The sequence below is a fragment of the Lissotriton vulgaris genome, chromosome 6, assembly GCF_964263255.1.
Source record: "Lissotriton vulgaris chromosome 6, aLisVul1.2, whole genome shotgun sequence".
Lineage (NCBI taxonomy): Eukaryota > Metazoa > Chordata > Amphibia > Caudata > Salamandridae > Lissotriton > Lissotriton vulgaris.
Window position 1 is genome coordinate 1,489,052,551 of NC_141694.1, and position 15,023 is coordinate 1,489,067,573.

Here is a 15,023-nt window from a genome sequence, read left to right on the forward strand (position 1 = left end):
CCCGCAAACGCCACGACGCCCGACACTGCTACAAAGCTAAAACCCTCCACGCACTCAACACCGAACGATCACACACCTGCTTCCTGGCCGCCCCGAAGCGCATCCACGGAGCTTTCACCTGCCGGAACTGCAGCTTCACAAGCATCCACTCCACCATGCTGCCGACCAGGAAAGAACCCAACCACCTCAGATGCATCCTTCTCAACACACACTCCGCCCGCAAACATGCCGTTGAACTCTGGTAACCTACTCGGCTCAACCTCCCCAGACGTCGCCTTCCTGACGGAGACCTGGTTGAACCCCGCCTCGGCACCCGACATAGCCATAGCCATGGCAGTCCCAGAAGGCTACAAGATAACCCGCAGGGACCGCACCAAAGGAGCAGGAGGAATCGTCATCGTCCACAGGAGGTAAACAACCTTTACAACAAAACTTTTACAACGCACTACCATTACGACGCAACTTTTACAACGCAAACCATTACAACGCATTGCGCTGGGGGGGGTGCTCTAGGATAGGGAATAGGTTTAATTTACTATCCAACACCTTCCCTACTATCCACGAGGACTGGAGTTGGAATAGTAAATTAAACTATTCACTATCCAGCGCCCCAAAGCACTATGCGTTGTAAAGGCATGCATTGTAAAAACCGTGTTGTAAAGGCATGCGTGGTAAAAGCATGCGTTGTAACGTCATACATCCGAATCGTCATCGTCCACAGGAACACTCTCAGAGTCTCGACCAACACAGACGACACCCTCAGCACTGCCGAACACCTGCACTTCCAGATCCACACCGACCCCAACACCACCCTCAGAGGATCGCAGACATCCACGACAGCTTCAACACCACGACTGCCCCGACAACCACTGAGACCTCCGTCCCCACGACCACCATCCGTCTGTTCTCCTGGTCCAACATCAACGACGATGACACCATCAAGATCATGAACACCATCCACTCCGAATCTCCGTCAGAACAATGCCCACACCACATCTTCAACAAAGCCAGCACAGCCATCGCACCCAATCTCCAGAAAGTCATCAACGCCTTCTTCGAGACAGCAACCTTCCCGGAGAGCTGGAAGCACGCCGAGATTAACGCCTTACTCGAGAAACCCAAGGCGGACCCCAAAGACCTCAAGAACTTCCGGCCCATCTCCCTGCTCTCGTTCCCGGCAAAGGTCATCGAGAAGACCGTCAACGAACAACTGACCCGCTACCTCGAGGAGAACAACATCCTGGACCCTTCCCAGTCCGGGTTGCGCAGCAACCACAGCACCGAGACTGCCCTCATTGCCGCCACCGATGACATCAAGTCCCTGCTGGACAATGGAGAAACATCGGCCCTCATCCTCCTGGACCGGTCAGCCGCCTTCGACACGGTCTGCCACCTCACACTACGAACACACCTCCACAACGCCGGGATCCAAGAGAAGGCCCTGGACTGGACCACCTCCTTCCTCTCCGGCAGAACACAGAGCGTCCGCCTTTCCCTCCTTCCACTCCGAAGCCACTCAGATCATCTGCGGTGTACCTCAGGGCTCATCCCTCAGCCCAACTCTGTTTAACATCTACATGGCGCCGCTGACCCACGTCGCCCATCGGCACGACCTCAACATCATCTCCTACGCTGATGACACCCAGCTGATCCTCTCTCTCACCAAGGACCCCCACACTGCCAAAACCAACCTTCACGAAGGAATAAAGGCCGTCGCTGAATGGGTGAGGGACAGCCAACTGAAGCTGAACTCGGACAAGACCGAGGTCCTCATCCTCGGATCCACCCCTTTGGCCTGGGACGACTCCTGGTGGCCGACCGCACTGGGAACCGCCCCAACACCAACCGACCGCGCACAAAACCTAGGGGTCATCTTGGACTCCACCCTTTCATGACTAAACAGGTCAACGCCATCTCCTCCTCCTGCTTCAACACCCTCTGCATGCTCCGCAGGATCTACAAGTGGATACCCACTGAAACAAGGAGAACCCAGGCCCTCGTCAGCAGCAGGTTGGACTATGGAAACGCCCTCTACTCAGGAGCCTTGGCCAAACTCCTGAGACGGCTCCAACGCATCCAGAACGCCTCTGCACGCCTGATCCTTGACATCTCTTGCCGCAGCCACATCCCACCCCACCTCAGAGACCTGCACTGGCTACGGGTCAACAAGAGGATAAGCTTCAAGCTCCTCACCCAGGCACACAAGGCACTCCACAACACCAGACCAACGTACCTCAACAGACGACTCAGCTTCTACACCCCCACCCGCCAACTCCGCTCCGCCGACCTCGCCCTCGCCACAGTTCCCCGCTTCCGAAGAGCGACGTACGGCGGCAGATCGTTCTCCCACCTCACCGCCAAGACCTGGAACACCCTCCCCATCCACCCACGGCAGACCCAAGACCTGCTGACCTTCAGAAAACTCCTCAAGACCTGGATTTTCGAGCAGTAGCAGCATTCCCCAACCCAGCGCCCTGAGACCCTCACGGGTGAGTAGTGCGCTTTACAAATTATATGATTGATTAACTATGACTTGGGCACTACATCAGGTGAATGGAACAATTATTTTGATACCTTGAAGTTTCAACTTTGGTAGCACCATTCAAGAATTAGCACAGTTGCGTTGTCAATTCGCAGCCCTACACTCGTCAATGGGTCTACTAGACTTTCCACACTAAAAACAACAATTTGGCGTTTTTACTGGTAGGACATTTAAAAAATATGTGTCCTACTTTTTATTATACAGCACCTTGCCTTAGAGGTAACATATATATTAAAAATGTAGGTTTGGGCTGTGCCATAACTTTAAATGGTATAGTCTAGTTAGCAGTTTACAACAGCTCTGCCAGCCAGCAATGGCAGGCTGGGAGTCACGCTTTTACTTTGTCACACTCATGATGGCTCAACTAGTGCTGCAGTTCACAAGAGATATTTTAATTTATAGGCCATAGGTACCACTGGTACCATATACTAGGGACTTACAAGTAAGTTAAGTTATACTAATTGTGGATAAGACAATTACTCATACACTTTTAAAAGGTCAAAGCAAAAGCACTAAGTCCTAATTAGCAGGGCTCAGGGTATTTCAGAGTCATTACATCTGTGTGTAGGAGTCAAAATAGGGGTAAACGGTGGGAGTTAACCTGCAAAAAGCCTGTGTCCTCACTGGAACCTTCTGTCAAGTGACAGAAACAAGCTAGAAGGCTCAAGACAGGATCAGAAGGCGCTGGAAGGAAGGACTAATGTTGATGCGCATAGGTGATGGTTACATGAGACCCGATGACACTTTCGCAGTGAGATGAAACCAACACGGAGTCACACACTACCACCTACCGGCGTGTGATGGAACTGCTGAATTGCCTGGTGCTTGGGGGTATGCACAAGGTGAGGAATCTGCAGTTAGAAGTATTAACCTGAAGAACAAGTTACTTACCTGCGGTAAAGCTTTTTCTGGTGGATACAGTATCCGACAGTGGATTCCTCACCTTGTCAATTACCCCTGCGCCAGCATCCCATGGAAATTATTTTCTTAGCTCTCCCACGTTAACAAGGACATCACAATAGCACGGCTCAGCTCGCGACTCGTATGACATCGCTGGAGCCATAAGAAGACCTCGTAGGCATGCTGACGCCAGTTCCGCCCATTTTTTCGGTGCCTTCAAGGCAAACAGGCGGACCGACAACGTAACACAAGTATCCAAAACATATACACAAATATATACGGTATGTGTGTATATATATATATATATATATATATATATATATATTTTTTTTGTCCATACCAGAAAAAGAATCGCGGCACACTTCTTGGTATTTCACGCTGTTAATTTATTTTCCAAACGTGAGGTAACAACTCAAGTTTGGAAATAAATTAACAGCGTGAAATACCAAGAAGTGTGCCGCGATTCTTTTTCTGGTATGGAAATTATCCGAGACACTGTCCTGGTCTCATCGCGGGCACCAACTGGATCGATATATATATATATATATGCGCAAACAGAAGTCTTTCACCACAGAACCACCAGGCAGGCAGCAGCGAGGAAAAACCACGCAAGTCCCAGTCTTCTTTCGGCAAGTTCACCAAATCTGACGCGTTTCGGGCGTCCGCCCTTGGTCACAGATATATATATATATATATGTTACTTACCTTCGGTAAAAATTTATCTGGTAGAGACGATTCTAGCCGCAGATTCCTCATCGTAGAATTACCCGCAAGCGTGAGACTGGATCCGGAAAACTTTTCTGCCACAACAGTCATGCGCGTCGGGGTGACTGCACCACGTGACTCAGCCCTGACGTCCGCGTTCGTGACGTCAGCGAGAATACATAAAGTCCAACCCCAGCGGGTCTACGTCAGTTTTCTTCGGAGAACTTTACGCGCCACAACTAGGAGCCATCACATACAAAACTGTAAGAATACTGGAACAGTGTGCGAAAACCCAGTTATACAGAAGGGAAATAAACAAATGGTGAGGAACAGCACCATCCAGAATAGTGCCAGGTACTAAGGCACCAAGTCATGGAATGAAAGAATAGAGCGCAGCTACTGGAAGCAAGTCTGTAACCAACATAGCAGCCTCCTTAGAGGCAGAAGGCATTTAAAAAAAAAAGGGCACGGCAGATGAAGAAGTCTGCAACCATCGCCAGGAACCAAGAAGGGTTCCAAGCCAGAATGGAAGAGCAGGGACAAGTCATCCCCCAACCACACCAGCGGGGGGATCTCTTAAATGAACTGAGGGCGAGACCCAGCCAGGGGACCTCAACCCCAGGGACTGTAGGAGTCAGAAGTGCAAGCAAATACAAGGAAGCAGGGCACAACAAACCCTACATTGGAGACCAAATGCATGGGCGCAAAAACACCCAGGCATTCGCCCACCAATCACCAGAAAGGAAGGAATGGAACAGCAACAACAACAAGAAGGGAAGCATCCCCTTACGGAGGGAGTAGAAAAAAAGGGACACCCGCAGAGGACCGCCGCTCTGAAGCAGACTGGTACAGAAGACCGAGAGGAGTCTTCGCAGAAACGGGGAGTAAGGGGCGGGTCATGAAGGAATCTGCGGCTAGAATCGTCTCTACCAGATACATCGTTACTGAAGGTAAGTAACTCGCACATCTGATAGAGACTACTAGTCGCAGATTCCTTAACGTAGAACAGATACCCATGCCATACAAAAGGAGGAGGAGGGTCGCGAGAGGACCTCTCCAGCTCAAAGAAGTATAAGACCCACAACAGGGGACCAGTCACAGGGACAGGGAAAAATAACCCAGTCCACTGCAACAGGGGAGGAGTCCCCGGCCCAAGCGGAAGAGAACCTCAGCATCGTGAACACCTGCCCCAAGGGGATGTGTTAAAACGACAAAGAGGCCATCCAGCCTTCACCAACAGGAGAAAACAAGGCAATACGAAGTAGGCCAGAACACCCCAAGCCCAGTTAACACACCAGGAACCTCCACCGGAAGCCCCAAGGGTACAGGCAACACAGAGGAGTACAAAGGGAGAAGAGCTACCTCCAATTTCCAAAGAGAAGAGGCAGAAGCCCTCCATCGGGAAACGTACCCAGTGCAAAGGGCAGCCTAGTCCGTCATAGTTCGAAGTCAACAGACAAGACAGAACAGTGCCCCAGCAATAAGGCAGAAAAAGAACGTAACCTCACAATGACCCTACAAGACAAGAAGCAGGAGCGCCAGGGACCACGCCAAGGCGTCCGGCCACAGAACAGAAGAACAGGTGGGGCAGCCGCTGACAAGCGCCACAAAACAAAACACCCAGACCACATAGAGCTCAGAACAAGGGTAAGGCTTGCAAAATGAACCGAACAACCCCAAAGGGGACCACTCCGGACAGAACCGATCCACAAAGAAGTGCTATCAGCTAAAAGATAAGAGGAGAAACAAGTAGGACGGACCAGGCCATCACAAAGGAAAACTATTCCCTCAGAAACACCAGACAGAGGACCAGAGCAAACGGCAGGCAACGGGCAAAAACACCGCAGCACATTACCGTGGATGGCCAAGCCAAAAACTGCACCATCGTAATGCAGCAACACCGGGAGGGGCGAGTAACCCGCAAGGGGGAGCCCACACCCTCCAAGCGTAAGACATGGCTATACAATAGCTACATGTACCCTACATAGGGTAGGACACATTCCAAGAAAGCATGGGAACCACTCTTAGGGAAAAAACAATCCTGCATCTGAGGACAAAACCATAGACCTGCGGCAGAAACCACAGAAGGCTTAGTAATCAGCCAAAAACACCTCCTCGCCAAAAAAGGGGGCTGAACCAGCAGTCAACTGAAGAGACGGGCCAACGAAGGACCCCGAGGGCACAGTAACCCTCACATAAAGTGTAACAGCCCCTCCAAAACCCAAAAGTAGAAGCAAGTGGGATAACACCTCCCATCAAGACCCAGAGGATCAGCAAAACAACCTACTGAGGAGGAGGAGGAGGACAGAGACCCGCAAGCTGAACGCTGAATGGCGGAGTCTACATGAGTATTAAACAGCAGGACCCTGTCAAAAGGAAGGTCGACCAGACGCTCTCTAATATTTTCAGGAAAAACAGCATTGCGTAGCCAAGCATGGCGATGGAGAGCCACAGAAGTGGCAATAGCAGGGCCAAGAGCATCGGCAACATCCAAAGCCGCACGAAGAATAAACGCGGACAACTCTCTACCATCCAACACATAGCTCCGCAGATCAGCACGGGCATCCTCATGAGAGACATGAGAAAGCCAGCCCCGGAATAGGGGAGGATCCACAGAGGAATGGGGAAACTGAGGGGCCCCAGGGGAAGGGGGTGAGGCCGGTGGGGAAGCCAACCGCGAGCCACGGAAAGAAGGGCTCAAGGATTTAGGCCGTGGGGATGGCGAAGAGCCTTTCCTGGAGGATGCCGGTGAAAAGGCAACAACACAGCGCCCTGTCTCCGAGGAGGAACACACCAACAGATGACAGGACTCTGGAGAAAAAGGGACCTCATGGGACTAATCCAGAACCCCACGCCGGCCCGGTCACGTGTAGTCCACAATCGGCGTCGACCGGCGCCGGAATGGGCCTCAGTGGCGCTGGGCCAACTCCTGCCACCACGTGCTCTCCAGGAGAATGGGGAAAGGTCGACGCCGGAACGGCGAAGGCACGGTGCCGAAAAGGCGCCGACTCAACCTCAGACTGGGCAGCCGCAAACGTCGAGGACCAAGCGGGACTCGGGAAGGCGCCCCTAGTCCCGGCCTCCACCGGAGCCAGAGAGGAAGGCTCCTGGCGCCGAAGCGGCACCAGCTCGACCTCTGGTGAGGCAGCCGCCTGCTCAAAGGATCGAGGGGGACTCGGGGACAAGCCCGGAGTCCCGGCGATCACCTCCGACACCACAGGAAGCCCCGTAGGGATTTGCAGTGAGGCGGGGACGGTAGGCGCCAAAGAGGGGAGCCCGGAAGGACTACACCTAGACGACGCCTGAAGCGGAAACCTTTGGCGCCGGAGCCGCCGGCGACTCCGCGGAAGTCCCAGCGCAAGGCAAGGGATCCACAGACATCACAGGAGGTGGAGGAAGGACCAAAGAAGCCTGCAGGGCCGCAGCGTAAGCTGTCATTTGAGCCCTAGATGCCTCCGTGCTGGAAAACGCCGGGAAGGGAGGCACCTGTCCAGGGGGGAGCCGGCGCCCACCGCCGAAGGAGGACAGGGCCTCAGAGACAAACTTATGGACCTAGCAGCCAGTGAGTCACACCCAAAGGGCCGGGGTGAAAGGAGATTCTGCAGACGAAACCGGCAGTTCCTTGGCTCAAAGGTAGGGGGCAGACACTGGGACACCGACCTGGACAAGCGCACTGACAGCAACTTCATCCGGCGCTCCCGCCGTGATTTAGACTCAAGGTGCTGGCAGGCGTCGCAACTCTCAGAGTCGTGGTGCTCACCCAGGCACCACATGCAAATCGGGTTAGGGTCTGTCGCCGACATGGGACGTGCACAGGATGTACACGTCTTGAAGACCGAAGGCTTTCACACACTGTTCCACTTAACGCCAAAGCGTAAAAAAGAAGAGAAGGCCTGAAAACAGTCCAGGACACAATCCGGATCTGCACTGTACGCGTAAAGCAGAAAAACTGACGTAGGCGGGGTGGGACTTGTGTCCTCGCTGACATCACAAACGCGGACGACATCAGGGCGGAGTCACGTAGTGCCGTCCCCCGGGGGGCAGGATTGCTGAAGCAAAAAAGTTTTCCGGATCCAGTCTCACACATGGGGGTAATTCTACGTTAGGGAATCTGCAGCTAGTAGTCTCTATCAGATAAGATGATACTTTATTCAGGCTGTGGAGTTCATTCCGATTCACCGAGGTCTCATGTCAATGTGAAAAATAACACCACTTGCTCACTCACAACTTTGGGCTTTGCTACGAGTTACTATTGCCTTAAAAAAATGGGGACACTGTATGACATACATGGTAAGGACTTGAGATGCAAGTTTTCCTTGAGGATTTAAAATATGAGAAACTTTTTGATTTTTCCTACAAATGATTCCTTAGAGAAAATGTTTAACCTACTCGTTTTTAACAGTTTAATGGCCTGGGTTCGTTCATCTTGGTCGCCAACAACATTTTCCTCCATAACATGGTTCTGAATCTCTTCATCAGCTTCCATGAGGGGTTTGAGTTTGTGAAGAATTCGGGAAGTAAATTCTGATATATGAGGTGAAAATGTTGGAGTGGTACTCGGTAGAGAAACATCAATCATGAATATGTATGTCAACACACTGGAAAGACAAAATAACAGAAGATGCTTAGTATATTTACAGTAATATGGTTATGTGTTTTGTAGTTTTGTTCACAGCCAAAAAATAATCAAGAGACAGAGCTCAGATGTTTTGTGAATTTCATAATTGTGTTTGCTCATTCCTACAGCTCACCACAGACACTCCTAACATGGTCCTCACTGTGGCCATGAAGTACAAGTTACTTACATCTGATAACGCTCATTCTGGTAGAGACCATCTTCCTACAGATTCCTCACCTTTTGATATTTTCCCAGGTGCCAGACTGAATGTGGCACTTTTGAGCCGTGTATCTGGGTGCGAGTAGGTGGAGCCATGCGGGTGCACTGATGCAGTTGAGTTCTGGAAGTGAAATGCGGGGCAAATTTAGACACCACTCCTGTGCGCTGATGTCAGTTGATTTTGAGGCAGTCTGAGCCCTAAACAGCAAATTGGCAAGAACAGTGTGTACATGCCTAGACTTGAGATCGTTTTAGTGGCAGAGTCCGATTTACAGAGCAGGGAGGATGGGAGGGATGGTGAGGAATCTGCACTTATATACAGTCTCTACTAGAAAGAGTGTCACTGAAGGTAAGTAACTTCTTATTCTGATAGAGGCTTCTAACTGCAGAGTCCTCACCTTTTGAATAGATACCAAAGCAATACTTATTTGAAGGTGGGTCTTCAAATCAGCTCAAACCAAAAAGGTCTGTAGGATTAAGCAAGCAAAACACCCTTCTCTGTGACTTTGGCAGTCCCGATATTAGTGCTTTGTGAACATGTGAAAGAACGCCCACATAGCTGCCTGGCAAATGTCCAGGACAGGAACTCCATGGGCCAATGCAGTGGTAGCAGCCTTGGCTCAGGTGAAATGAGCCTTTAACCCTATTGGGGGCGGCACTTCTTGTCCAATGCATAGGAGACCTTTATGCAGAGCATGATCCAGCGAGCGATGGTCCTTTTCTGCACAGCTTATCCCTTTTTCTGTGCTGCAAACCCTACAAAGAACTGATAAGTCAGTCAGTGTTCTCTGATTCGATCAATGTAAAAGCTCAGCACTGTTTTGGAGAGTGGGGGGAGGGTAGCCTCTCCTGCTCCTTCGAGGGTTGAGGCAGGGCATATAACACCAGTAAGGTGGTGGTTTGACCGACCTGGAACAGCATCACTACTTTGGGAAAAAAAGAAGCTCTAGTCCGCAGAGCCAGTATATCTGGGAAGAAGGTGAGATTCAACAGTTGACACAGAGCTGCACCAATGTTATGGAAAAAGTAACACTGTCTTGAGGATAAAAAGTCACAAAGACAGTAGTGTAACAGCTCACAGGGAATACACATGAAATATGTGAGGATAAGGCTAAGATCTCACTTGGCACAGCAAAGGGAGGAGGGACCTAATGCTATAGTTCATTAAAAAAAAGTAATCATAACAAGTGATTTAAATAAAGAGAGCTGGTCCGGCAACTGCAAAAATGCAGAGAAAAGAGAAATGTACCCTTTGATTGTGCCCAAAGTGTTGCCAAGTGAGGCAGAAAACAAATAACAAAGGATCAGACAACTTGGCCTGGAGGGGGTCTATTTGTCATGTGTTGCACCATACCACAAATATGCTCCAACAGGATCATATGGAGTTTTGTCAAGGGGCATCTGTAAGAAAGTGGCTCTGTATATACTGAACCAAAGTAAGGTTCAGTGTGCACAGAGTCCACAGTCCCCAGAGATATGGCAGAGGCTAAAGTTAGATATAACCGTACTCTCTAAAGTGGTAGCTTGGTTGAGCAGTAAGGCAGTATCAGAGGAAAATGTAAAGCATTTGTTGTACACAGTCAGCAAATGGTCTCACACACTCAAGAACTGAACTCTAGGCCAATTGTTTTGTATATAAAAATATATAGTTACTTTACTTTAGAACCACAGTAGGTATCATAAATACTTTCTCGGAATGAGATGCTACAGTTGAATACTTTCAAATAGCAGTTGCCTTTTAAATGCAATAGTTACAGTTGTTGCTATATGCAACACAAGTTTAAACAAAAAATAACATTGAGCTCAATGGCAGTCTTTAAATAAATGCAATAAAATCACTTTATGGATGCTTTTCTTACTCAGGGCTGGATCCTGGATTCAGCCCTGCTGCATTTCCTGTAAACAGATTAAAGAAATTGTTTTTGTTATACAGACAAACTTTAATGAATATTTGTAAGTTTGGAAAATTGACATAAGACTTTCTGGTAAAAACCAGACAATGTATTCCTATGGAGAAAAATTGAGTTAACAGTAAATCACGGTTATAATTATTTTTCAGGTTCAGTGCTGGGCTCAAAGATACAGCTGGGATCTCTCCTGATTGCAGGCGAGTAAATTCGTTTTTGTTGTTCGGACGATTTTTAAGGAATATTTGTTAGTTTGAAAAATCGATGTAGGAGAGTAGGATCTGCTTACTATGGTTACCCCCACTTTTTGCTGTGTTTCACTGAATTACTGACTTTAGTCTGGCTGTGGCCCTGCTAACCATGACCCCAGCCTAGCTGCTTTCTCTCTAAATTGATTGCATGTACATTAGGTACACTCCAGATTGGTTACTGGGTTACCCTTGTGAGTTCCAAGTATATGGTACCTTAGGTACCAAGGGCATAGGTACCCCAGAGGCCTACCAGGGGCTGAAGCATGTATTATGCAAACCCTGGGAAGCCTTCCAAAATGGCACCACAGATCTGCTACTGCAGCCTGGGTAAGGTGGTACTTGTACTCCTTACTTAGATATTATATTTATATATATATATATATACATATATATATATATATACAGACATATTAACCTATAAGTCACTCCTATGGCCCCCCCCTGCCAGTTCTATCGGCGAGGGTAGAATTCCACCCTTCTAGAGGGAGAAGACATGTACACACGTACGTACCCGGTAATAGTTTAAAGGAGCCCCAGCATCACAAAATGGATGCTGCTGCCACAGACACAAGTCTGACCTCGTGCTGCTGGATTTAACTCCGGCAGGGGAGGCTTGGACAAGAGGTTTCCTGTCCAGGCTTTAGTGTATTGGGGCAGGATGGGTGCATTCAGAGAATGCTTTCCAGACAGTGCCTGGGGAACACAAAGTGTCCCTGTGCATTTCCCAGTTCAAACCAGTTGCTGGGGCACCCAGTCCCAGCTCTGGCGCGAAACTGAATAAAGAGGAAGGGGTGTAACCACCCCCTCCCCAGGTCCTCTCATAGGTGGGACCCTAGAGTTAGTCCAACCCCTAAACTTAGTATAAGTATAGGAACCCAGTCACTAGGACTTTTGAATACCCTGGACGAAACGCTGAAACATAAATCTTGGACCTTCGATATTCCATTTCGACTGGAAGACTGGAGAAATCTCCCTTGGGGTCAAGGAGTGACTCCCCTATTCAAACAGGCACCAAAGAAGCATCTTGCCGGTCTGCATTTTCAAGGCTCCCGACAAATCCCGAAGAATTTGCGACAGAGGGGCAGCCTGTTTGGAGGACAGATGATCATGGCCAGGAGCACTCTCTATGCCCAATAGGACAATTTGGACTCGGCCATTCTTGATTTGCTTTAAAGTCAGGGCAGGAGAGTTATTAGTGGGAAGGTATACAGGAGTCCAGCATCCCAATGTAGGTGGAATGCGTCTGTGTGTGTGTGTGAGAGAGAGAGAGAGAGAGAGAGAGAGAGAGGGAGAGAGAGGGAGAGAGAGGGAGAGAGAGGGAGAGAGAGAGAGAGAGAGAGAGAGAGAGAGAAATGCCTTGGAAACTCCAACGCACAGAACAGGTGATATTGTGCATTCTTAGCTGTGGTGAAGAAAATTAAGCAAATATTCTTACATAACAAGTTACTTACCTTCGTTAACGATATTTCTGTAATAGGCATAGATTAGTTATAGATTCCTTACTATGTGATTTACCCTTAGGTGTCAGACTGGAGCCAGAGAATTTTTTCGTCAGCAGTACCCCTGTGCGTCGATAGGTGGCGTCGGTCAGCTCTGCGTTGGTCATCGGCGTCGTGGTCGCCGAGATGACGTTACGGCAGATACTTAGATGCCGCCCTCGCGCACGGACGTCAGTTCTGTACACGACTTTCCACGCCAGAAGGCGCAGAGCCAAACAAGACACTAACCAACGGTGCACAAAAATAGGGCCCTTAAAGGAAATCCTTAATCCTAGAAGTCAGTTCGCAGAACGTGGAGGATGGGCGGGGTGGTAAGGAATCTATAACTTATCTATGTCTCTGACAGATATATGGTTATTGAAGGTAAGTAACTTGCTCATCTGAAAAAGACAATTAGATATAGATTCCTTACCTTGTGAATAGATACCCCAGCAATACCAACCCCGGAGGAGGGTCTGCAACCCAAAGTTCACACCAGAAAGTCCAGGAGAACAGAGTGGCCCAAAAAATTGTCTCTCCAGACTTGGCTATCCAAGCAGTAGTGCTTTCTGAGCGTGTGCAGAGATGCCCACGTCGCTGCCTGACATATGTCGTTGAGGAGGGACTCCCTGTCCCAAAGCAGTGGTAGTTGCTGTTGCCCTGGTGGAATGGGCACGCAGGCCCACAGGAGGCTCCTTCTTTGCCAAAGAAAAGCAAGCTTTGGTACACCAAATGACCCATCTAGAGATGCTCCGTTTGTGTACTGCCCGACCTTTGTTAGCGCCCACGTAGCCAAAAAAGATTTGGTCATCCACCTGGAATTGTTTTGTGTGATCCATGTAAAACAAAAGCACACATTTTGGATCCAGACAGTGGAGCCTTTCTTCCTCTTTAGAAGGATGCAGAGGCGGAAAGAAGGTGGGCAAAGTGATGGTTTGACCAATGTGGAAGCAAGTAACCACTTTGGGAAGAAAAGATGTGCGAAGGACAACCTTGTCCGGATGAACAGCAAGAAAAGGAAGTTTTGAAGAAGAGCTTGGAGCTCACTTGCCCTGTGGGCAGAGGTGATGGCAACCAGAAAAGCAGTCTTTAAGGTCAGAAGCCTAAGAGGACAGTTATGTAGCGGCTCAAAGGGAGTGCACATAAGATAAGTTAGAACTAGGTTCAAGTCCCACTGGGGCATTACGAAAGGAACAAGAGGAAAAAGATGAGTAATGCCCTTAAGGAAGTGAATTGCAACAGGGGACTTGAAAAGAGAAGGCTGATCAGGAAACCTCAGGAAGGCTGAAATGGCTGAAAGGTAGTCCTTTATAGTGCCCAGAGCAGAGTCCTGCTGGGCCAAAGAAAGGAGGAACAAAACAACCTCAGAAAGAGGGGCAGAAAGGGGATCCACAAGCTTTGCTGGGCACCATGCCACAAACTTGTTCCATCTACAGACATACACCGTCTTAGTGGAGGGACACCTGGCTGCCAAGATAACATCACAGACTTCGGGAGGAAGGTCAATGGTCGTCAACTGTCACCACTCAATCTCCACGCAAGGAGGTGGAGAGTATACAGGTTCGGGTGGAGGACTGTCCCCTGCCACTGCGACAGAAGATCCTCCTGAAGAGGCAGTCGTATCGGAGGATCGATGGCCATGTGTAATAGCTCGGGATACAAAACTCTTCATGCCCAACCCAGAGCCACCAGGATGACTTAGGCCCGGTCACGCTTGATCTTCTTCAGCACTCAGGGTAGAAGTGGTATAGGCGGAAAGGCGTATAGAATACCGCAACTCCACTCACGATAAAAAGTGTCGCAAAGCGATTCAGCTTTGGAAATTCCAACACGCAGAATTGCTGACATTGCGCGTTCTCTTCGGTGTCGAATAGATCTAACCAAGGCTCTCCCAACCTGTGAAAGAGACCTTGCACCACCTCCGAGTGAAGACGCCATTCGTGGTTCATCAAGCACCTGCGGCTGAGTTTGTCCGCCCTGGCATACAGAGAACCTACCAGGTGTTCAACCACCAGGGAGATGCCCGGTTTCTCCAGCCATGTCCAGAGAAGGAGAGCCTCTCGACATAGGGTCCACGACCCCACCCCTCTCCATTTGTTGCAGTACCACATGGCAGGGGTGTGGTCCGTGAACACCTGCACTACTCTTACCCGGCAGAGGGAAGAAAGGCTCTGAGTGCAAGACGAATCGCCCGAAGCTCCAGAAGGTTGATGTGGAGCCCGGACTCCCCCAGAGACCAGAGGCCTTTGATCTCCGCCTATCCCATGTGGCCGCCCCATCCCAGAAGTCACCACTGTGTACTACGGTTGGAGAAGGGAGAAGGATCTGCCGTTAACCCAATTCTGGTTTGTTAGCCACCACTGCAATTGACATGCAGTGCCCTCCGAAACCTGGATGCAATCG

General features: G+C 49.7%; 1 protein-coding gene across 2 annotated transcripts in view; it reads right to left on the bottom strand.

Annotated features, from left to right (window-relative positions):
- PSME4 (proteasome activator subunit 4) overlaps positions 1-15,023 on the bottom strand; it is a 2,155,241-nt gene that overhangs the window by 564,410 nt on the left and 1,575,808 nt on the right. For both annotated transcript variants that reach the window (XM_086927646.1, XM_086927645.1), the window contains one exon: positions 8,537-8,745. In XM_086927646.1, the coding sequence (XP_086783772.1) occupies positions 8,537-8,745 (209 nt within the window). The remainder of the gene's footprint in view (positions 1-8,536; positions 8,746-15,023) is intronic.